Source organism: Ictidomys tridecemlineatus, chromosome 11 (genome assembly GCF_052094955.1).
Source record: "Ictidomys tridecemlineatus isolate mIctTri1 chromosome 11, mIctTri1.hap1, whole genome shotgun sequence".
Lineage (NCBI taxonomy): Eukaryota > Metazoa > Chordata > Mammalia > Rodentia > Sciuridae > Ictidomys > Ictidomys tridecemlineatus.
In genome coordinates this window covers 37,704,849-37,731,259 of record NC_135487.1, presented here as the reverse complement: position 1 = coordinate 37,731,259, position 26,411 = coordinate 37,704,849, and the positions used below count along the sequence as shown (strand labels likewise).

At 35.7% G+C, this 26,411-nt stretch overlaps 1 protein-coding gene across 5 annotated transcripts in view; it reads left to right on the top strand.

Annotated features, from left to right (window-relative positions):
• Positions 1-26,411, top strand: part of Faf1 (Fas associated factor 1) — a 384,137-nt gene that overhangs the window by 341,557 nt on the left and 16,169 nt on the right. For all 5 annotated transcript variants that reach the window (XM_078026234.1, XM_078026231.1, XM_078026233.1 and 2 more), the window contains one exon: positions 3,029-3,244. In XM_078026234.1, the coding sequence (XP_077882360.1) occupies positions 3,029-3,244 (216 nt within the window). The remainder of the gene's footprint in view (positions 1-3,028; positions 3,245-26,411) is intronic.

Genomic DNA, 26,411 nt, shown 5'->3' with positions numbered 1-26,411 from the left:
GGTTCACCCTTAAGGGACACATATGTTAATGCTATTGATGCTAGAAGGAGTCAGACATCAGAAAAAAGAGAATCAGGATGTTGACTTCTTTGTTACTAGAAGTAGAAGCCATGAGATTTCAGATTCTTTACACATTTATTAAACAAACACCTGTCATGTGCCTGTCACCATACAAAGCAGTTTTACATGCCTTATTTGAATTAGCATGTTAATTATTCCCTCCATTACCAAATATATACTAAACACTTACTTTGTGCTATGCTATGTGCTTCTTAAAATATGAAGACATACTCCCATGCAATAACAGAGCTGCAGGTCAATGGGAAAGCTAAACATTAGACAAGAATAGTGTAATATAGTGAATGCTATAGTAGACATGTTACAACTGACATTTAATTTTAATATATACACATTTATGTATATATTCATATATATGTATATTTAGTATATATGCATGTATATATATCAAAATTTGGTTATTAATATATGACAGTGTTACTTAAGTAGATTAATATTTGAAATACTCACTTGAAACTCATTGTGACTCAAAATACCAATATTAGATAAATTTCCTTTCATACTATCAAACAAAAAAAATGGCAGAAATGACTGGTTTAACTAACTGTCCTTTTAATTTTTAAATTATATTTCTTAATCTTCTGGGCTTCAATTATCCCCATTTAAAAAAAGAGAGAGAGAGCGCATAGGACTGTTTGGCCAGTGTAGCCCCTTCCTGGTGTGATATTCTGTATATATCTTATCTCATAATAATAAACAACCATTCATTAAAGCCTGTTGTGTCAAATGCTGTTAGTCAACTTTTCATTAACTGTGGGCAAAATATCTGGCAAGAACAACTTAGAAAAGCAAAAGTCTATTTTGGCTGATGGTTTCAGGGTTTCAGTCTATGGTCTGCTGGTTCCATTGGAATGGGCCTGAGGTGAGATAAAACTTCATGGCAAAAGGGCACAGTGGAGAAAAGCTGCTTAGCTTATGCTAGCCAGGAAGCTGAGAGTGAGGGTGGAATCAGGGAGAAGCCAGAGAGACCTAATACAATCCCTCACAGAACACCCCCCATCAATCCTCTACTCATGGGTTTAATCTCCAATACATATACATTCATATTTATATATTTTTTATTCCAGTATTTTGCAGATTCTTCAGTTATTTCTAATTAATAAATATGTTTTCTCAAATACGAAATTTCTCTTTTTTTTTCTAACTCAGGATATGCTTTTATAATGACTTTGTTCTCAATTTTTCTTCTACTTGTTTTTTCTGGGGAAGAATTTTTCCCAGCCTTTTTGGTCTAACTCTTAATTTACTTCTTTTTCTTTCCTTTTTTAACTTTTTGGTTTTATTTATTTATTTATTTGAAGTGGGATCTCGCTGTGTTGCAGGGACTGGTTGTCTGTGTTGCAGGGACTGGTTTTGAATGCTGGGCTGAAGTGACCTACTCCTCCAGCTACCCCAGTAGTCCTTTCAAATTAGAATGGGCTGATTAGGTTACAGCTCTCATAATCTAATCATTTCACCTCTGGAAATTCCTGCATTGACAAAGGAGCTTTGGAGGGCCCACATACCAAACCATAACAGATACTGCGCTAAGAATTTTACATATATCATGTTTATAATTCCCATCTCTGTAATCCCCTCTAAGGTCAGTGGTATTAGTGCCTATTAGTAGGAAAATGACCTCTGAAGCATGGAAGAGATTAGCTTTCTCTGCACATTGCAGAAGTTTTTACTGCTTTTTAAGAAAATATTTTAATATTAGAATCAGTCAAATTAAGTGATACAGAAATTAAATAATTTCTTATCATACTCATATCTGTGCAAACTGTTTTTCTGTTGGTTATTTTAGATGTTTTAACAGAAAATACATTTATATAAGTAAAAAAAATATAAAAAGACATATTCAGGAAACTATGTATCCTTATCCATCCTGCTTCTTCCACTTTCTATGCATTACATTTTTTTCATTTCTTTGTATTTGCATATATTTATTTTCTCCAAAGAACCAATTTATTTACTGACTAGTTTTTTTTTCTAACTCATTCCTTTATACTTTTATAATTATTCTAAATTTTTCTTCCACTTGTTTATTTATTTATTTATTTATTCATTCATTTGTACATTTTGGTGCTAGGGGCTGAACTCAGGGGTACTTAGCCACTTGTTTATTTTTGGAGGAACTTTTCCCAACCTTTTAATCTAATTCTTAATTTACTTTTTTTTTTTAAACTTTTTACTTTTATTTGTGTGTGTGTGTGTGTGTGTGTGTGTGTGAACTCTCGATCCTCCTGTCTCAGCACCTCCGGGTTCGATCCTCAGCACCACATACAAACAAAAGATGTTGTGTCCGCTGAAAACTAAAAAATAAATAAATAAATATTAAAATTTCTCTCTCTCTCTCTCTCTGTCTCTCTCTTTAAAATAAAATAAAAAATAAAAAGGGCTGGGAATGTAGTTCCATGGTAAAGCGCCTCTGGGTTCGTTCCCTGGTACCAAAAAAATGTGTATGTGTGTGCGCGCGCGCACACACACACACACACACACATTCCAATATTTTGTTGATTCTTTGATTGTTTCTAATTAGTCAATGAGTTTTCATAAATATGAATGTGTGTGTGCATGCACATGTGTGTCTTTTGTGAATGCTTCTAATACCCTCATTTATACCCTAAAAAGCATCTGGGTATTTGATATCTGTTTCCTCAATCACAAATGTCTGAGTTCTTCAGTTTAGAGGGGGGAGGGGGAAAGCCCTTATTTTTGAAGTAGGTACCTATTGGTTTAATAAAACGTGTCTTCAATGCGGGATATAGTTTAATGAATTGTCTTTATTAATATTAAGAAAATTTAAAAACACCTGATTTTATTGTTCAAGCATTAGTGTTGCTTAATAAATGGAGCAGTAACTTTTTGATGAGTTCCTAGAAAGTAGCAGCTGTGTTCTAGTCTCTCCCACTCCCTACAGCCCATCTATCTTACATTTTAACACCTGTTTTTTTTTTTCTCTACTTAGGCCATCAGACTCTCCTTAGAGCAAGCCCTGCCTCCAGAACCAAAGGAAGAAAATGCTGAGCCTGTGAGCAAACTGCGGATCCGTACCCCCAGTGGCGAGTTCCTAGAGCGGCGTTTCCTAGCCAGCAATAAGCTCCAGATTGTCTTTGATTTCGTTGCTTCTAAAGGATTTCCATGGGATGAATTCAAGTTACTGAGCACCTTTCCTAGGAGAGATGTAAGTTGCCTTTCTCATCATAGGCAGTGTGTTCACATAGGAGATCCCATCATTGTGGCTAGGAAAAGTAGTCCAAAAAAAGATCAAATGGTAGTCTTCTAAAAGACACCCAAAGTCTCTTTATTCTGCACATCATTCTCTCCTCATCTTTTGAAGAAGGTAAGGCTTACCAGGCCAGCAAACACAGCCAGGAACCCATGTAAGAAATTCTTTTCTTTACTATCTAGCTTTTTCCCCTATTCCACCACTCATATAGGCTTTTCTTTTATTTTTTGCCTCAGAGTATACCTAAAAATTGTGTGCTTAACAGCCTAATTGTTCGATCAGGATCAAAGTTTTGGTTCAAAGAGTATTTTGTGATTTGAGGGATTTTTGTTTTGTTTGCAGTACTAGAGATTGAACTGAGGGGGCTTTACCACTGAGCTACATCTACAGTCCTTTTTATTTTTTATTTTGAAATGCGATCTCACTAAGGTGATGAGGCTGACCTCAAACTTGCAATTCTCATGGTTGAGCCTCCCAATTCACTAGGATTACAAGCATGCACCATAGTTTTACTTTGATAGTTTTACTAGCCTGGAAAGACAAGTATGATGACCATGTTTACTGTGTATCTGTATTTCAACAAAAGTATTTGGTAATGTTTCATAGTATTCATGGACAAGGTAGAGAGAGAGAGATCTACAGTTAGATGTATTCATTACTGAATAAATGGTTATGTCCAGAAAATGTTGATTGCTATCTCCCTGGTGGAAACCAAGAGGCTCTTTATTTAGTTCTTTATTACTTACTATATATATCGACATCCTATACAAAGACTTTCTCTGATTTGTGGATAATGAATAATAAGATTCAAGAAAACCTTAAAATATGAAACAATGGACAAAATGAAGCTTCCAGAATGCAGAGCAGGGCTGGTAGGAAGCAGAAAGAACTGAAAATCATGTCATCTGAGGAATATATCCTCTAGAGAAGGAAAGGGCATGGAAGACATTGTTGTTGTCTTCAACTACTTCAACTACTTGAAGGCTTGCCATATAAAAGAGGTATCTTACTTTTTCAGGCTTTAGGGTAGAACTGGGATCAATTTGTTGAAAGTTACAAGGAGATACATTTGGGCACTTTCTAAGAAAGGAATATCTTGTGTTGTAAAGAAGTTTTTCTATCTTTGGAGATAACAATTAGTTCTCTTTTCCACAATACAGATATGTATTTATGGACAATTAGTTCTCTTTTCCACAATACAGATATGTATTTATGGAGAGGGATCCATTCCTAGTGTTTCTGCTTTACATGGAATTGGACTAGCTCAACTATAAGACATAGTTTAATGTTCTATGATTCCATTATCATCTAAGTCTAGTAACCTGGACTTCATCTAACATACCAAAACTAAGTATTTGGTTAAGACTTATCCGGGTCCCTCATATTGACTATTAGATTTGCAGGACAGAATCAGAAATGAGTGGTATATATATAACTCTATCAGCCCGCCATAAATCCCCTCTGGGTGGAATGAGTATTCTGCTTACATCTGAGTCCAGGAGGGTATTGTGGACTCCAGGTGGTTGTAGCCATTGGTCCTTTTCTCAGTGCCCTTTCTACTACTCTGAGCCTTTTCCCCCTTATTCATATATAAAGCACACAAACATGTACAAGATAAGGAATGCACATGCTCTTACCACACAGTCAGGTAAGAAAGTACCTTAACCTATTAAGTCCCAAATTTTCAATTCTGAGAATATTGACACAGTTGCATTAAAATAGTTTGTAGGGCTAGGGTTGTTGCTTAGTTGCAGAGTGCTTGCCTAACACATGTGAGGCACTGGGTTCCATCCTCAGCACCGCATAACAAATAAAATAAAGGCATTCTGTCCATCTACAACTCTAAAAAATTTTTTTAAAGTGTTTGAATCATAATTTAGAGCTTTTATATGTGATTATATCTATTAATATTATAATTATTCCATCATAATATAATTATCTAATTCTTTTATAGTTCTACATCTGGAACAATGGGGCAAAATGGGTTAAATTCTGTCACTGAAATTGAACTCTCAGTAACTGAGTATTTGTTTATTTATTTATTTATTTTAGTTGTAGTTGGGCACAATACCTTTATTTGTTTTTATGTGGTGCTGAAGATTGAACCCAGGGCCCCACACATGCTAGACAAGCAACTCTACCACTGAGCCACAACCTCAGCCCCTCAGTGTCTGAATATTTAGAAAAAAGCCATTATCAGGGGGTTCAAGATCAGCCTGTTTCTCTTTGCTTTATATTCTGCAATGAACATCTCATCTTGAAGAGCTGACTAACTTAAGACCTAAATGAATCCTTCCTATTCATTGGTTTTAAGTCACTCCCCTTCTAGGCCTTATCTGTAAAATGAAGGTAGTAAAAGAAGTAAAGTGAAAGAAATAAGGACCTTCCTGGTCTTTAAAATTAATTTGAAACAAAATTAAATCTGATTATAGATGGGTGGGGGAGAAAATTTTTTTTTAAAGATAGATTTTCTCTTCAGTGTTAACAACCTCTTCTTAAATGGTAAAAAAAATGTAGACTAAAAAGTTGCTTTTGAAAAGAAGCAGGAGAACTTGATGTAGGATACATGAGGCTGAACATCCAAGGAATTTTTAGGAAGCAGGTTTATTTAAGCTGCAGCTGACTAGAGGGACTAATGGCTCAAAAATCTTTTGGACCCCAGGTCTGGAAATTGTTTTAGATTTATACTCAGTGAGATGGTAACACTACAGTGGGTGGGTTCATAATAGTTACTTTTTGTTCCACATTCTTAGGTCAGACAGAGGTTTCACAAGTTTTTACCATGGAAAACAGAATCAGTAACTTTTACACAGCAAACTGTTGAGATAGAGTCTATCACACCTTTTGTATGCAAACCTGGCATTCACAAAAAAAAAAGGAATCTTCAAACCACAATGAGCTTTCAGCTGAAATCCTGTGAAATCCCATTGACACTCTGTAAAATCTTGCTGACAAGAAGCTTAATTATGGTAGGGGTCCCTGGAGAAGTTCAATTATGGTGGGTATTTTGGGGGCTACTTTAAACTAAAATGAAATGCAGAGGATTCTTGCATTTGCCACTTTCCTACTTTGAGTTCTAGTAACCAACTTTTCAACCTTTTCAATGCAGACTGTTATGTCATTATGGAGAAGCCCTAAGTAGAAAGCCCATCATGTAGTCTTAGAGAAAATCTACTCCTGATTTGGCTTTTCATCACTGATCCTTTGTTTTACATTGCTGAAGAAAACTATTCAGTGTGGCTAACATTCTCTTCTCCTAGCATCTCTTTCATTCCTGACTCCATTTCTACCTTGGTCCCTATTCCAAGGCCAATTTAAATCAAGTTTGCCTTTGTTGCCCAAAGGAAAAAACCAAACCACCTGTCAGAGAAATCAGGAGTCTCCCAAAACTAATCACAAGTCCATTTTATGGTCCTTGGTCAACCTGAAATCATCTGCCACAGTTATTTTTTCAAAAACCCAACTCTGATAATTTCTCCTCTTGCTTAAAACTTTTTAATAGCCCCTACTAGCCTAGAACAGACCCCTTACAGTGTTTTTTTGAAAGATTTACAGTCTGTTCCATTTGTGCCTTTCTTATATCCTGCCTCTTTTATTTTTATCAGCAGGAAATAGGAGATTGCTCATTATTCACTAATGACACAGATTCTCATGCCTCCATGTCCCTGGCCTGTCTGAACTTATCTTTTAATGCCTAGTTCAGAAGTCACCTTTCTATGGGCTTCTCCCAAGCTCCCCACCAATATACCATTGTAGTTTGTGCACTCCTCTCTCATAGTGCTTGTTCTGTTGTTCTATAATGATTTACAGAGGCAGCCCAAATCATGTTCAAATCTATATCCTCTGCAGTTCCTGCTGTGGTACCTCATATATAAGCATTCAGGAACTGTTGTCAAATGTTAGTGACCTCAGGCTCCCCTAAATCTCTAGTTCCGTAGTGAAGGACCGAGGTTGTTCCAAATCACAACAAATGAGACCCACCCAGATTCCAGTCCTAAAGTCAGAAAGCCCACCCAGGAATTTTTAGGCCTCTCAGACCCAGAGGTGGGGTAAGAGTTAATGGCTCTTCATCCTTCTTTGAATGCTCTTTCAAGTCAAATGACTAGTGTTTTTGCAAGGCTATTCTGTAACAGCCATCTGTGTCTGCAAGGATTAGGATCTAATTTGTAAAAGTCATCTTAAATTACAGCCAAAGTAAAGACTGTTAAAAAGCACATCTTAAGACCTTGCCTCTTTAATAACAAATACTCTAAGACTTAACTGTAGGAGTCTTATTGTGTCTTCAGCCTTTTCTCCACCAAGGAGAGGCTGATGTCTCACCAGAGGACTTATTAAATGTTCTTCAGTGCCCCCTGCACCCCCCCTTACCAAAACAATACTTTATGTTAAGATTTCCCAGCTGTCCAACTATTTACTAAATGTCTGCTGGGTATTATACTTCACTGAACTGAGCACTATAGGATAACCAGAATAATAGCAGGCACAGGCCTTCCCTAGGAAAGCCTATTGTCAAGTTGCTAGGAGTATTGAGCTATTTGTTTGGGGGTGTTTTTTGTTTGTTTATTTCCATTATGTTAATAACAGTTACCAGGAGAAGTAGTATTTACTTCCCAAGCTTGGGTCATTAAGCTCTACTTTTGCACATGTTAAAAACCATAGCCAATTTGCCTTACTTGGGAATTGCCCTAGGAGTGAGTCCTAAAAGCTAAGTAATGGCATTGACCTCACCACTAGTCACTGTGGTTCCTCTCTGGACCTATAATGACCCAGGCAAGGGCCTTTCCCAGAAAAACTTGTCACCCATCTTACTTAGACTGAGGTTATCAGTATCCTCCAACCTTCCTCTTCTGTGTCACTACCTTATCTTCCTTTTTCTTTCCTTCTTCCTTTCCAACCCCTTCCCTTCTTTCAGATCATGTTTCACCTTTGTTATCTACTCCATCTTCTTTCTACTTTTCCCTCTGTTATTTCTGTATTCCACAACTCTTCCTCTTCCTGTCTCTTCTGTTATTCTTCTTTTGTCTACTCTTTTTCACATCTCTGAGGAGCTCCACTACAAATGGAAAGTAAGTTTTTTCTATGTATAGAAGGACTGGAAAGTACTAAGAAAGAGGATGAGGAATAACAAGTTAGCTCCAGAACCATTGGCCTGTGTGCTATCAAAAGAAAGTTGTAACAAACTAAGCTATATATCTAATTGGCTTTACTTTGTGAATTATGAATCAAGCAACCTCTATTCAAAAAATAGAATGTGAGCTCCCACTGGCCAATAGTAGAACAGTGGGTTTTGTAAGGTGGAAACAAAAAGACTATTGGGGGGTTGGGGAGAAGTAGGTAATAATCAGGTAAGATAAGTACTTACTTTTTTGTAAGGGTGAAGGCAGAGGAGTCTTATGCTGACTCAGTCTGGACTCTCCTGTTTTCAGGGGGAAAAATGATATTTTTTGGAATCTCTTTGCTTCCTTAAAGTTTTAATTTTATTATGGAACATTCATTATGACTGACTCTATTTTGGTTTGTTCTGGTCTTTTGGAATCTAGTAAAAGGACCAGTCCAAAGCAGTGACTTCTTATAACTTTTAACCACTACCAGTACCCCCCTTTTTGGGTAAGCTCTTTCTGGTATGAGAGTACCACCAAATAACATAGTTACCAACTTTGGATTTTGGGTCTCAATATATCATTCGTAGATTATAGTGTCCTCATAACCATGCATTTCTTTATTTTGAGTTTTTGTGATTCCACCCTATAAGAGATATTTGATATTTGACAGATGACCACATTCAAACATTTTAAACTTTAGAAACGATATGGCACACCAGGGAGACTACTATTATGACTATCAAGAGAATAATATCAAAAGTTTAGAATATGCTCCCTAGTAAGAGTCCCCACAAAATAAAACATCTAAAATTGAATGTATCAAAGAATAAGCCAGATGAAGAATGTTTGTTTTAACCAAGTAGCCTGATCATTCATTTTTTTAACTGTCTACATTACCCAACAACATTACAAATTGCTCCCCATTCAGTTAGAAGGTCACAGTTCTGTTATCTAGCATCTCATGGTTGGGTTAAATTAAAATACAGAGCAAACACAAGAGAGTCTAGAAGTCTGACTATAAAAAAAACCACTAGTACAACTGGAACAAGAAAATTAATTGCATTAGAAATGTTGCTAAAGTTACCCACTAGGTGGACCAAAGGATCCCTTACATCAGGTAAAAAGTTGGGTTTACTATAACAGATTCAACACACTGTCAGATTATCCACAGAAGTTATTAATTATGAAATCTAATTACAATTTTATCATGCCAAGTTAAAAAGGTAGGTAGAAGCAAGGAAAAACTGAGATAAGCAGTCTTATTATGGCAGGTCTTATTCCAACATCTTGGGTAAAGCTGTACTCAGCACGAAATCATCAATTTCTCATCCTGCTTAGCAGTTAGAATGTTTTTGGTTCATAGGAAGGTGATTTGACAAACTCTTTGTTTGACCCACTCAACAAGCATGAGACATGTTCCTTGAAATTTATGCAGAGTTGTCCAGCTTCAGCTTATAGAGCTTCAGGAACAGAGAAGTTCTTGTTCTTAGAGTATTAACTACATGTTGGAAGAAACTAGAATTCAGGATCCAGTTCATTCTATAGGTAGATAAACTGTGAACAGGGCTACAATTGGGAGTACTATAGCTTATAGGTTTATAGATGTACTATACAAGCAGATGTACTATGGTTTTTCTTATAAAGCATAATTTTTATCTATGGTCACCCCAGTTTTTACCAAACAAAATCTAAGTAAGACCAATTTGTGTCCTCAGCAAACTTCGCCTGATTATTTTTATGAATGTGGGGATAGTACTGACCACACAGGGGATAGCACTGACCACACAAACTTTTTAAAGTTTGCTTTGCTAGAACTTTTGATAAGAAATCTCAGATTGAAGTTTTTTAAATTTCTTGGGGCTAGGAATTCAAACCAAGACAAACTTCAGAATGTGTGCTGTGCCTGTAGATTCATTCATTGCTCGCTCTCAAATACAATGTGCCAGTCAAAGCCTTGGTAATATAATCAGTATTTCCAGTTGTACCCTGATATAGAGAGTAGATTATTGTTGAACTTATAAATAATTACATTACCATAAGAATACAAACTGTTTCTAAATTCTGGAGGGATCAGGTAAGGAGGAAATTAACATTTTAATCCCATTCACAAAGTATACTTTGTCCCAAATTGCTATAGTTTCAAATAGCTCAAGGGAAAGTAAAGAAATTTTTTTTTAATTGGAAAACTGAGTATTAATAAAAGAACCAGCAATGTTGCAAATAAAAATGGGCTGTAAAACCCCATTAATTCCTCATCAATTCATTAAGTCTCATGTAATTAATCCTTCTATTTTGTAAGGTTAGCACTTTCACAAACCCGTTAGTTTCTTCTTTAAAATTCTGGAAATTCTTATCCAGTCCAATGGTAGAATCTTAAAGTTGTCATAAACCTGTATTGGTCAGAGTCCTTTCCGTGAATCTCCTTAAAGACATAGTTCTTTAGGATTATTGTCACTTGCAAAAAGCTTTCAGAAAGAATCATAATGAAGCAACTAACTGCAAACAACAATACTTAAAATGGCTATGGTTAAAGATATGATGAGAATTCCTTGTAATAACGATGCAACTTACAAGGAAATTTGGTTATTTCTAGGGCATATAACATTTTCAAATATCTGATTTCTAGGAATTTCATACAGTTTTAAAACACAATAATAATATATTCATATAAATACAACTCCAAGAGTAAATATCATTTCTTATTTGACAGTGCTTCCCATATAATTAACATATCAAAGTAATTTACCAAATAAGCCTGAGAACAATCTCTTTTACAGATTCTTTTACTGATTCTAGGGCCCTCTGGCATGTCCTGAAGTTAGTTCAAAGACAAAAAGATATAAGTTTGAATTTGATTTAGGTCAGTTTGTCCAAAGAATCAAAGGTCTAAAACTCTTGATTAAAGAGGATAACAGATCACTGTGAGATCATTGTGATTTATTTAACTAGAGTAATAATTTTAAAACTTCAGAAGACAAATACAGAAAGTTACGTAATTGTAGAAAAAAAAACCCTTAATTTTAATATAGAGGGTTCAGTTTTCTTAAATAATCAAAGACCTGCTAAAGACAAGATGAAATATAGGACATCTTGATAAAATACAAAATCTGTGTCTAAGCCAGTTACCTAAAAGGTAGAGAAAAACCTTTCACTATTTCTTATTAATTGCAGATTAATTCTCCTAGAAAGCCTTGTTTTGACAAAGAACCAAATTCTGCAATGACAAGGGAAGGCATTACAAAGGAAGCAAATGTGACGAGCCTTGCAGAGAGAGAGATATTCAGTGAGTGGAAATGTAATAGCAGAGTTAGAAGTGAGAATTTCACTGTTAGTTAGATTGAATCTGAACCTCACTCTTTCACATGCCTGCAATATAAACATTGGACAATTTACTTAGATTTTCTGAATTTTTTCTCTTCATCTTTGAAAGATAAATTATTATATCTGTCTCAGAGAGTTGTGGTAAGATAAGTGAATGTAAAATACCATGTTTCTATCGCATAATGAATAGTATCTGCTAAAATTATCGTGTGTAGAGAGAATAACTATGAAGGACTGATAGGTTTTTTTGTTTGTTTTTTTAATGACAACAGTGAATTCTTTATTCTAGAATAATGATGGATATTTGTATTTAAAATATCCAAATGCCTTTAACCTAAAATTAAGAATTTATGAAAAGGATTTCAAAATTATCAAAGCCAATGCTATCATTTTATAGATGTGGGATCAAAGCAAGGTAAAATTAAGCCCTTAAGTCACAACAGTAAACAGGCATAGCAGTACACACCTGTAATCTCAGCAACTCTGGAGACTGAAACAGGAGGGTGTAAAGTTCAAGATAAGCCTTAGCAACTTAGAGAGGCTGTAAGAACTTAGCAAGACCCTGTCTCAAAAAAAGAAAAGCGATGGAGTTGTAGCTCCTTGGTAGAATACACCCATGGCTTCACTCTTCTATACTACCCCCCTCAAAAAAAAAAAAAACAAACAGGATTAATTATAATAGCTGAACTGACACTAAAGCCCAAGTTTTCTTCTCGTGGCCATTGTTTTTTAGATTTTTGGCTCCTTTTAAACATCTGCTAGTAGGCTATAGAGTTCTACTTTAAAATCAGTCATATAACAAAAAGAATTAGAAAATCAACATTAGAGACCACCTAGTAAATGAAATAAATGGCAACACCAAGCACCAATATTTCAAAATATTTTGTAGCTCAGCAGCCTTCATATGCCTCTAATATTGCAATGGGATTGATTTTCAATTCATATTAGATGAAGTTTGAAATTTTTTTTTTTTTAAAGCAGAGCTATGGGGCTTAGGAATGTGGCCCAGTGGTAAAACATTTACCTGGCATGCATAAGGCCCTGGGTTCAGTCCCCAGCACACACACAAAAAAAAGCTAAAAGAAAAAATTTTAATGCCATTGAACTACCTATATCTTAAAACCTTTGTTCTCAAAATTAAACCTCTAACTGGGAAAATACATGTTGAAGTTAAATCTGATGAGCTTGTTCCATTTCCCTCGGATGTTTTATATCACCATAGATGGTTATATGAGATTTTCTAATATTCCTAAATTATCCAAAGAACCAGAACGTTGTGGAGTGGAATACAACTAATATCTAGTTGGTCACAGTATTGATTCTTACTTTAAACTTTCTCAAATCTGTTCTTTTCCTCTCTCCCATACCAGCAGCCCAAATATTCACCGATCAGATTAGATTTATGGCTTTCTAATTCATCTCACTACCCCCAGCCTTGCCTATCCCACCCAATCCATCCTCCCCAGTGTCTCTTGAGTCATTTTTCTAAAATACAGATTTGATTATATCTATTTCCTGCTTTAAAGCCTCCAGTGATTATAATGGCTTACAGAAGTTCAAACACCTTACAAAGGCGTACATACTCTTTCACAATTTCACACCATCACCTTTCCCTGTTTAGTTCTTCTCATTCCCTCCCATTATTTCTTCACCACATGCATCCACCATTAGACTGCAATATATTTATTTACTGAAAAAAACTGTGAAATTTCTCTCAAGTGTAAAATACATTCATAGAGTTATCTCACTCTTCTTCTGTCATCTTTGGGAGGTAACAAGATAGCTGATATTAGTACCATTTAGCAGATGGACAATGTGAGGCCTTAAGGTAAAATTACTTGCTTGATAACATATATTCAATTAAAGTCTGCAGCTCAGCACTCTCTCAATTTTCTTTCTTTTCTTCTTTTTTCTAATTTTTCCAAATTTATTTAATGGATACATAAAAACAAAAATTATACGTATTAATGGGCATGTCATGTTTTGATAAATATATATATTGTGTAATGTTTAAATCAGGTTAAACATATCTCCTCAAACATTCACTATTTTTTTAATGGTATAAACTTTCAAAATCATTTCTTCTTGCTTTTTAAGATGAACAGTGCATTATCATTTATATACACCCTACTGTGCAATAGCACACCAAGAATTCTTGCTCCTATTCTAACTTTAGCACTGATTGATCAACCTTTCCCCCAACCCCATACCTTTACTCTCTCCAGAACTCTGGTAACCACCATTCTTCTCTCAACTTCTATATCTTTCTGTACCAGGTTTATTTTACTCAACATAATGATCTCCAGTTCTACCTGTATTACCATAAATGACAGGAGTTCAATCTTTTTTTTATGGCTGAACAATATTCTGTTGTGTACATTTTCTTTTTTCATCTGTTAGTTGACGGACACTCATTAGTCAATGCTTTCATTTCTTGGCTATTGCCAATAGTGCTGCAATAAACATGGAATGCAGATGTCTTACACTGATCCCATTTCCTTTTATACTCAATAGTGGAATTGCTGGATCTTTTTTTTTTTTAATATTTATTTTTTAGTTCTCGGCAGACACAACATCTTTGTTGGTATGTGGTGCTGAGGATCGAACCAGGGCCGCATGCATGCCAGGCAAGCGCGCTGCCACTTGAGCCACATCCCCAGCCCGGAATTGCTGGATCTTATGATACTTGTATTTTTAATTTTCTAAGTAATTTCCATATAGTTTTACATAATGGCTTTACTAATTTCCATTTCTACCAACTGTGTGCAAGTGTTCCCTTCTCTACACAACCTTGTCAATATTTGTTATCTTTATCTGTTGTTTTGTTTTCAAAAGTTTTGTTGTGAGGAAAAATGATCCTGTATTATTTGACTACAGTACACTTGAGTTTATAGGCTAAAGTCATTTGGCAAAACGTTTACATAATATTTACAACATCCAAAAGAAACTAAATAACAAGAGATTTAAAAGAATGCTACAGTCAAGCAGGTGGCACACTTGTGTAATCCTAGTGACTCAAGAGGCTGAGATAGGAGGATCACAAGTTCTAGGCCAGCCTTGGCAATTTGGCAAGACCCTAAGCAACTTAGACCCTGACTCAAAAGCAAAAATAAGAAAAGGCTGGGGATGTAGCTCAGTGGCAAAGTGCTCCTGTGTTCAATCCCCTGTGCCAATAAATAATAATAATAATAGTAATACAGCATTCTTAGTAGATCTATAAGTGAAGCTCTAATTTGACATGATGGCAATATAACTAAAGGGAAAAAACTTTCTAACAAGGGTAGTTTGTATATTTTTCATTTTGTTTAAGAAATTATTTTCTAAAGTTTAAGTTGGAATTTTTAAGAAACAACATTTAATTGTCAATTTTATATATCATTGTGGGTATGGTATGATCTTTTGATATGTACATACATTGTAGAAAGATTACATCAAAAGGCTAGGGATTGGGCTGGGGCTGTAGCTCAGTGGTAGAGCACTTGCCTTGCATGTGTAAGGCACTTGGTTTGATCCTCAGGACCACATAAAAATAAATAAATCAAGTATTGTGTACACTCACAACTTTAGAAAAAATTTTTTAAAGGGGGAAGCTGGGGATTAAGTTCAGTGGGAGAGCACTTGCCTAGCATGCACAATGCTCTGGGTTTGATCCCTAGTACCACAGAAAAAAAAGAAAGAATAATGATTAAATCAAGCTAATTAAATAAGGCTGATTAATATATCCATCACCTCACCTCTATAGCATGCTGTTGTTGTTTTGGTGGTGGTGGTGTTGTTGTTGTTTTGGTGTTATTATTTAGAATCTATTCTTCTGACAATTCTGAAATATACAGTACCTGTCTAACCAGGGTCACCTTACTGTGGAATAGATCTTTAAAATTTATTTGTCCTAACTGGAACTGTGTATCCTTTGACCAACATCTCCCCTTTCCTATACCCTAAGGACAGTGAAGATCAAAGTTAATTATTTGGAAAGATTTCAGGCTGATATACAGAAACAACTGAAAATTCATAGTTTTAAAGTATGACTGATTCATTATTGGAATGATTAAGGAGATGGAGTAGAGAGAAGTCAAGGTATAAAGGAAGAACATGGCATTGACAATCACAAGATCATTTAGTAGATATACAGCCTTGAACAAGGCACACCTACCCTCTAAGCCTCAATTTTCTTCTCCACAAAATAGCAACAATAAATTCTGCTTATCTCCCAGGATCATAGCACTGCTTAAGTAAAGCAATGTGCATAAAAGTGCTTTGTAAACTGTGAGGTTCTGTTCAAATATGAAAAGTAATGATGATCGTTATTATCCAATAGCCAAATGTTCAGAATAAATCATTGAATTGTTAAATAATATTTATTGAGGGCTTACCATGCATTTGGAATATTATATTATTCTAAGTGCCCTGTATACATTTACCCCTAGAAACAACTCCAAAGGTAAATATTCATACTATCCCCATTCTGAAATGAGGAAACTTAGATACAAAAGATGCTAAATAAAACTTACCCAGTGTCATACATAATAAATCTTATTCCAGAAATGTGCTGTTAGTCCTTATGCTATCAGCTTCCTGAATTGAGGAGGGAATATTAGTGAAGTGGATTATTATCTAGAAAAATACTTGCAGTGTATAAATGAAAATCAGCATTAATATATTTGGAAAGATTTTGTCATCTCTGATTTGTTTCTTTTTGTAATTTCTACTCATGGATCACAGTTTATACACTTAGTTGTATATCACACCCTATTTCTCCAACAAATTTTTATTTTGCCAGGTACTATGCTAAATGCTAAGGGATGAAGCCTGGACCTTTCATTTGAGAATATTCTAGCCCCTTCTACAAATTAACATCACTGGGCCAAGATCCCTACTGGAGTGGATGACCAAGAAAGACTTTATAAAGGAAATAGAAGTTGAACAAAACATTGAGATAGATAGGTTATGTAGTGAGTTGATAAGTGGAGAACATTCTCCAACAGCTGAACCAGCTTGAGGAAAGAAGCTACTGTTGGAAAGCACAAAATATGGTAAAATGATGGAATGCAGACCTGATTGGCTGAATCACAGGATTTGGATAGTAAATTTCTGAGAAAGGCAGAAGGGAGAATGGGGGACAGAATATATAAAACTTGGAATATCAGCAAAGGAGCTTGGTTTTTTCCTATGAAAAGTCGTTAAATACGGGAATGACATGGTCATTATCAAAACAAGAATAATCGCCCATAAATTACTCCATAACTTAAAAATTTACCTCACCTGGCACATAGTAAGTACTCAGTAAAAGTCCTCTGATCTCTTTCTGCCTATATTGGTGATTTCATCTGTCTTGTGTTGTTAAATGTCATATATATAGTTACAACTCCCAACAGTATATATTTAACCTAAATTTTCAACTCTGGGTGTATACTCATACAATTACCTACCATATTTCACTGCATAATCATCGCAGATTTTTTTTTGTACCAGAAATTGAACCCAGGGTTACTTAAACACCAAGCCATATTCCCCACCTTTTTTTTTTATTATTATTATTAGAGACAGGGTCTCACTAAGTTACTGAGGCTGGGTTTGAACTTATGATCCTCCTGCCTCAGCCTCCAGAGTCGCAGATTTTATGCCAAATTTTAAAAGTAAAGTGTGAATTATATGAAGCTTTTTTTAAAATTGTGTCAGTGTTACTTAGAAATTATTCATTACTAAACTATCTTTGGTGCAAGATTAGAATGCACAGAATACTCATTAAAATTCAATAGTTCAAGGTGCTGGGGTTGTGGCTTAGTAGAGTGCTTGCCTAGCATACACGAGGCACCGAGTTCAATCCTCATCAGCACCACATAAATGTAAAATAAAGATATTGTGTTCACCTCAACTTAAGACTAAATATTTTTTTTAAAAATTCAATAGTTCAAGCCAGGAACAATGGTGCATGCCTGTAATTCCAGCAGCTCAGGAGGCTGAGGCAGGAGGATTACAAGTTCAAAGCCAGCCTCAGCAAAAAGAGGCACTAAGCAGCTCATACAAAATAGGGCTGGGGATATGACTCAGTAGTTGAGTGCCTCTGAGTTCAATCCCTGGTGCCCTTCAAAAAAAAAATTAATAGTTCAAATCCACACACATCATTTCTTCCTGACAGTTTAGCACATAGTTAACACATTAGTTGTATTAATTTGTGCGTTATAATCAAAATATTGCATTTCAGAAAATTTGATACAGTGTCACATAATGTGGATTTACAAAATTTAATCTTATGTCCAAAGTCTGTGCCACTGTCATTGGTTTTGTTAGGTGATGTCGTTAGTCCTTAATATAAATGGCATCCTCAGCACCAGTCACGTAAGATGTGTTTATCTTTAGTACTGCAGTGTTCTAAACAAACCACACAAATTGGCTTTCAGAAATGACTGACAGTACACGTACACTGTGAATTCTAGGTTCATAGCGCTCAGTGTGCAAAAAGACAAAGACACATCCATATGTCACTGGTGAATACATTCCTGCACTGTTTACCTTTTTGTTGTTGTTTTGTTTTTTGTTTTTTTTACCTTTTAAGTAGCATGACAAACAGAATTATACCATACAACAATTACACAATGAAAGGTTATAAACCAAATTTGGAATAAATAAACAGGGTGTAGTGATTAATGCAATGAGATATGGTACTCAACCTTTCTGCTTTATGTCTTATAGCCATCTTAAATTAAACATAGTCAAACTAAACTGCTTCCTATTTCGTAAAATGTGCTCTTCCCTTAATCTTTGTCTTATTAAATGGCAACTTTCTTTTGGTTTAGGCAAAAAACTTCAGAGTCATCCTTAACTCTCCTTTCTCTCATGTCTGTATTCAACTCGTAAGCAAAATCTGTTAGTTTTATCTTCAAAAATTGTTCAGAATCTACTTATAGTTGCTTTTACAACTGAACCCTTGCCAAACCAAGTATAATCTCTTGCCCAGATTATTTTGTCTTAACTGACCTCTCTGCCTCCACCCAGCACTCCCACACAATCCCTTTATTTAAATAAATAAATAAACAAACTTTAAAAGATATTTTTAACATTAATTAATTTATTTTATTTTATGGTAAGGCAAATCATGCCACTTCTTAAACCCTATTGTGGCTCCCCATCTAGTTCAGAGTAAAAGGCCTTCTTTGATCTAATTCCCTTGCATTTCTCTGATCTCTCATACACAATCCTTCCAGCCAACCCTGGCATCCCTGCTGTTTGTGAAACACCATAAAACCTGTTCATTCTTCAGGATCTTGTACTTTCTTCTACTGAAATAATCTTCCTTTGAATATCCTTATTGCTCAGGTCCTCACTTCCTCCAGGTCTTGCTCAAATAGTACTTTTTCATTGAGGCATTTTCTGAGCAACCCATATAAAATAACAGTATTTCTTCCCTCAACTCTAATTCTACCTTTCCCACCCTGCCAGACTGACAACCCTACTATACCTCTTGCCCTGTTTTCTCTTTCTCCATTGAACTGATCACCACTTGAATGGATATTTAGTTGTTTATTGTCTCCCTCCTACTTTAAAGGTTTTTGAGGTCAGGAAATGTCTTTGTTCACTACTATATTCCTGGCACTTAGGAGAGTACCAGCCATCTAATAAATTCTCAGTAAATATCTATTCAGTGAATGAATGAATGAATGAAGTGAACAAACAGCCTTAAAATAATAATTATACTACCATTTATTGAGTTCCAACTGTGTGTCAGGCAACTGTGCTAGGTTCTTTATAGGCATCATGTAATTGAATTCTTACAATAACCCTATAAGATGGGTTTGATCCTTACAAAAGCTCAAAGAAGTGGGTTTCAAAGCTATGTCAAAATCTTATTATACCAGGCAAATGTTTTCTCATTTTGCAGATAGGGAAGCTGAAACTTATTATAAGTGTTTTAACCAAGATTATATAGCAATGAAGTGGCAGAGCTGGAAATTAAATATGAAGGTGCTGCTCCTTTCTGTTATATCTCAATAGCAACCCAGAAAGATGGATTAACATGGAGAAGGACTGAAGCCAGAAAACTAGTCAAGGATGTTTTAAAACAAGATGATAAAAAATGCAGCCAGGCAGTGGAAGTGAGAAATGGTTTTGTGTAAAACTATCCCTGTGCTATTTTGATAAGTGGTTCCTTAGCTTTTCATGTCTCCTCTGTACTTGAAGTCAGATCTTTTTTCTAATGCACTGGCACTTCCACCTATTTGCCGTGTTACACCGAGTAAATCATTTCTCCTTTCTATATTTTAGTTACTTCATCTTTCAAGTGAGGATAGTGTCATGTGTCCTCACAGATAGATTGTGATGATAAGATCAAAAGTGATAATGAAAACACTTGGTAAACGGCAGAGGGCCATGCTGTTAGAGTTGGTAATGCTGAGCTGCTTTGATCCATCTCCAGCAAGTCACTGCCTTTGACCTATCTCTAGCCTTTAAAAAATAAGTTTTTAGACACATTCCTCATTCTTAATATATGGGTGACCTGCACTCTGTCACTTGCATTATAATAGTCCCTTCCTTGGAAGAAAGTCCACTATTAATATTATGCTTAGTGCAGAGAAAATGTGTTCTGAACCTTGGCAGTCACAGGGAGATGGCACGCTTATATCATATAAAGAAACAGTTTTGGGGGGCTGGAGGGCTTGGGCACATCACAGAACCTGTCCTTAAAAGGCAGATAATATTAGCCACCTGTGAGATGGTTGTAAGAATTAAATGAGGTAACGCAAGAGCACAGATGTGACATACAGTAGATACTCAGGACATATGAGGCTATAAAATGTGTAGTCCTCTGGTGAGGAGGAATTGTGCAGCTCACCATTGGACCTGCCCTTGGGTGGTGCACTATGTGGAGGATGAAAGCACACCATTTTGCTTTGGGTCCTGCTTTCCTTTAAGGAACTATATTCTCCCTTTTCTTCACATAACTGTTTCTACAAAGCAAAGTTCTCTGAGCTGAGGTTACATGGAAATGTGACAAATACCAGAAAGTCTTTCAGTGCATTGGTCCAACTTTTCTGCTTTGTTTCAAGATGAGTTGGGTCTGAGCTTTTTAAGTATAGATGTCTAATTTGAAAGTTTTCTTTAAATTTTCTAAAGCGATTTAGATGACCCTTAGGTTGTTACTGCCTGTTCCAGCTCTCAGTCAGACCAAATAATTAGTAATTACTAATGTTCTAGTCTGTGCCAGTCCAAATAAAGATATGTTAGAAAGTATTCTTTTATTTAATCTACACAAACTCCAAGGCATAAATAGTAGCCCCGTTTTACAAATAAAAAGAGGGGCCAAGAGTTGTTGAGCTGTGTTTCCAGGATCACATATCTGTGTGTGACAAAATCAGGATTCCAGTATGTATTAGACATCTTCATAGCTGCCTCCAGGTTCAATAATTTCCTAGGAAGACTCATAGGAGTCCACATATAATTATACTCACGGTTATGATTTATTATAGCAAAAGGATGCAAAGCAAAATCAACAAAGAGAAAATATATATGAGGCAGAACTTAGGGGAAATAGGGATAGATTTAGACAGAAATAGATTCCAAGGAAAATAAATCCTTGAAAATGACCTTCCAAGGGTCATCTCCTAGAGGAGTCATGGAAGACTTCTGACTTAATTTCCCCAGCAACAACTTGAGACAGCATGTGTGGAATGTTGCCAATCAAGGACACTTATAGGAAGTGGAGGGGTTTTTGTTTGTTTATTTGTTTGTTTGTTATATATATATATATCTTTGTTGATGATGACAGACCTTTATTTTATTTATCTATTGTGGTGCTGAGAATTGAAACCACTTGCCTCACACATGCCAGGCAAGTGCACTACCACTCAGCCCCAGCTCCAATACCTGAAGTTTTTGTTGAGGACCATGTAGGTAATCTTTGCTTGGCACATATCCAAAAAAAAAAAAGCAGAGTCCCAGAAAGCCAAAAGGAAAGTATATGTTCACATAAACCATATCAGTTCCACAATTTAGACATAATGAACCACTTTTTTTTCCCACTAGTAATTGAACCCAGGGGCACTTTTACTACTGAGCCCTTTGTGTTTTATTTTAAGATAGGATCTCACTAAGTTGCCAAGGATAGTTTCAAACTTACAGTCCTCCTTCCTCCAGCCTCCAAGTGATTGAAATCATAGATGTGCCTCACCATATCAGGCTGAACCACTTTTTATCAGTTCTAGAAAAAATGGGGACCCTCCTGAAACCCAAGTTCCCAGACTTCATCCTTGCAGGTAGGCCTTTCCGAGAATAGCAGTCATATCTATTGTATTAACCTTTATCTGTACAGACTGCCCCTTGACCAAGATATCTTTACAGAAAAAAATTATTAGTAGTGGCATCCTGCATGCAGTGAAAACACCCGTAGTATTGATTTCAGTTATGGTTTTATGGTTCCTGAACTGGCTAGTTAAAACAAACCCCATTAATCTTAAAGGTCTAGCTTTAGGAAGCCATTTGACTTTCTTAAGTTTCTGTATAACCTTTGTTTTTTAACTAGGCCTAATTCACCAATTCAAATATAACATAATTCTAACTAAATTGAAGCTGACCTTGTACTACTCTAAGTGGTACCATGATAGTCAGAATACACACAAGTACAATCCCAGGAAACAATCCCCTGGAAACTATTTACTATTTACTGTTTACTAATGTTAGGGGGCCCTAAGAAGGTTATACATTAGTCAGGCAATATAAGTTAACATGGCCTCCAGTGTGGGGCCTCTCATCTGTCCAAATGATTTAGTTTAGCCTTTGGTTTTAGACTGACTGCCCAAAGCAATCAGTTCAGTTTTTCTTGTCCGTGACACCAGTTCATCTGCCTCGTGAGTATAGATGACTTCTGGAGGTGTTCCGTGTATAAAGTGTAGGAGTGAGGGAAGCCCCCTGCTGTCTCTCAGTCACCACTGTTGTGTATAATTGTAGACCTAGCAATCAGTTTGAATTCAAGGCACTCATATCAGGTTGGAAAGGCAGCATGGGGAGTTTTCCTTCAGGAAGAGGAAAAGTGTCCAGGAACACTTCTGAAAAGGAAAGATCATTAATGCCCTCTTTCTTCCTAGTACCTCCCTTGATGCCAGGGTTTTGTTGATTTCTCCTCTCCCTTATTACAAAGTCAGCATGTTTCATTTAGCAATTGTAACTATATTTTTTAAAATCATCCCCTCCTCTCACTCAAAGACCTTTCTTCTTGAAGGATGTATGTACAAGACCAACAAAAATATTTTTATAAAAAATCCTTTTATTTAATTTAACTTAATCAGAAAAGCAGGAGTTGGTCAGGACAAAATTCTGGATTTTAAAATGTTTTTGAAATGAATTTACATAACTTCCTCCATCTTTCAGCCTAGTAATTATCTAGTGAGTACCTGATGTAATGCAGCTTTTTTTTTTTTAGGATCCCATAATTGTAGTTATATTTGATGTGGCATTACATTGGTCATGTATTAATTTTTCATATATAATGATAGGAAAGATATGTCCAATTCATTCTACTGTCTTTCCTATTCCCATTTTCCCTCCCTTCCCTTCACTCCCCTTTGTCTAGCCAATGAATTTCTTCTCTTCCCTCCCCTTGTTGTGAGTTAGCACTCACATATCAGAGAGAACGTTCTGTATTTAGTTTTTAAGGGGACTGACTTATTTCACTTAACATGATATTCTCAAGTTCCATCCGTTTACCAGCAAATACCATGATTTCTTTATGGCTGATAATATTCCATTGTGTATATATGCCACTTTTTCTTTATTCATTCATCGGTTGTAGGGCACCTAGGTTGGGTCCATAGTTTAGCTATTGTGAATTGAGCTACTGTAAACATTAATGGGGCTGCATCACTAGGTATGCTGATTTTAAATTCTTTGGGTATATGCCTAGGAGTGGGAAAACTGGGTCAAATGGTGATTCTATTCCAAGTTTTCTGACAAATCTCCATACTGCTTTCCAGAGTGCTTGTACCAATTTACAGTTCCACTAGTAAATTATTATTGTTACTTGTATTCTTGATAATTACAGATTTAATGCCATTCCTGTTACTCCAATGATGTTCTTCATAGAAATAGAAAAGCAGTCATGAAATTCATTCATTGGAAAAATAAGAGACCCAGAATAGCCAAAGCAATCCTTACCAAGAAAAGTGAAACAGGAGGCATCACAATACCAGACCTTTATTTACACTATAGAGCTAGTAACAAAAATAGCATGGTATTGGCACAAAAACAGACATGAAGACCAATGGAACAGAACAGAAGACACAGAGACAAACCCACATAAATACAGTTATCTCATACTAGACAAAAGTGCCATAAACATACATTGGAGAAAAGATAGCCTCTTCAACACATAGTGCTAGGAAAACTGGAAATCCATATGTAGTAGAATGAAATTGAACCTCTATCTCTCACTCTGCACAAAACTCAACTAAAAGTGGATCAAGGACCTAGGCATTAGATCAGAGACTCTGCACCTACTAGAAGAAAAAGTAGGCCCAAATCTCCACTATGTTGACTTAGGACTAACTTCCTCAGTAAGATTCCTAAAGCACAAGAGGTAAAATCAAGAATCAATAAATGGGACGATACCAAACTAAAAGGCTTCTTCCCAGCAAAGGAAACAATCAAGAACGTGAACAGAGAGCCTACAAAATGGGAGAAGATCTCTACCACTAGCACCTGCAATAGAGCATTAATCTCTAGGGTATACAAAAAACTGAAAAGACTTAATACCAAAAAAATGATAAAAATAATCCTATCAATAAATGCACTTAGGGACTTCATAGGAGAAAAAGTATGAATGGTCAAAAATATATGGAAAAAATGTTCAATATCTCTAGCAATTAGAGAAATGCAAAGGAAAACTACACTGTAATGCATTTTTCTTACTATGGTGTATATACCAGGTATGTATCCCAAGAGAAAGTTGAGGGAATTAAATCAAGCCTTTATTATTCCACATTATAAAATACAGCTAATCTAGGAAGTTGAGCACAAGTCAACAGCAGTGAGACATCCCCCAAAGGGAGTTCATAGTTGATCTGTCATGCGTGGGCAAAAGGACATACTCCTTGTATTAAGACTTTCCCAATTTGTAGCTTTTGATTGGAATCACATGTTAGGGATGCAGCCAATCCCAGCATCAAATATTTAATCCAATCAGCTTCTTGAATTCAGATGATCCAATCAATACAAACCCCTTCCGATGGGTATTTGTATGGAGACAGTACAGACAGCATCTATGATGTTTTCACAATTTCAGGCCCACAGAGGGGTGTCCCAAATCTGCAGAGGTCTCAGAATTGATGTAGAGCACATGCTTAGCATGTTTGAGGCCCTGGGTTCAATATCCAGCACTAACCAAAAAAAGAAGAAAATAAGTCTTTTTAAATAATAGTAGAATACTACCCAGAAATAAAAAGAAATGAATTCTTGATATATACAACAACTTGTTATCAAGAGCATTATGCTGAGTGAGAAAAGGGAGTCTTAAAGATTATACTGTCTGATTTCATTTTTATAACATTTTGTGGGGAGAGGGGAAAGCTGAGAACAAATTAGTAGTTGCATGTATTTAAGGATAGAGGATTTTGTGAGGGGTATAACCATGCCTTTCTTGGATTCATTTGGTGTCTTGATTGTAGTGGTAGATACATAAATCTGTTCATGGGACAAAATTGTGTGTAATAAGCTAAATGTAGTCACACACACTTCTAATCCCAGCTACTGGGGAGGCTGGGACAGGAAGATTACAAGTTCAAGTTGCCTTGGCAACTTAGCAAGACCCTGTCTAAATAAAATAGAATAAAGTCTGGAAATGTAGCTCAGTGATAGAGTGCCCCTAGATTCAATCCCCAGTACCAAAATCAATCACAATCAATACAAATTTTTATAGGGCTAAGGATATAGCTCAGTGGTAAAGTGCCCTAGATACAATACCCCCAGTACTGCCAAGAAAAAAAAATTGCATGTAACTATTCACATGTACACTCAAATGAGTACAAACAAAACATAAAATGGAAGTAAGATTTATAGTCTAGTATGTAGTATTATATGTGTCGACTTCCTGGCTTTGTTATTACCCTGTAGCTATATAAGATGGTACTATTGGGGGAGTTTGGTAAAGTGTATGTAAGAGTGTACTATTTTTACAATACCCTATGAGTTTATAATTACTTCAAAATAAAATTTTTTAAAAAATGGGCATTTCCCACACAGCAGAAATACAAACTGAAACATGAATATAAGCCAGTATGATAATGTTTGGGGAATTACAGTTTGCTATGATTGCAATTTAGTATATAAAGAATTTTCTATGCATTAATTCACAATTTTTTAATACTTTTATGCATAAGATATTGGAAATGGGGTAGTGAATAGGTATATGAAGAACTATTCTGTTCTATCAAAGAATATTCACTTCTGAATGTCCAGTAATAGACAACAAAGTTTGGCCATCATTTAACCAATTCTAGTGCTAGATAAGGTAGATATTAACCCCTATATCAAAGACAAATATTAGCCCCTTATCAAAAACTGACAAATGACTTATATAAATTGACATAGCTTTCCCCCACTGTCTCAACACTGTTGATAATGTTAATTAGGAAGGACTAGAGTAGAGAGAACCTAGAAAGAGAGACTGGATAGGACAATTGCAGTAAACAAGACAACAAGCCATGGAAGACTAC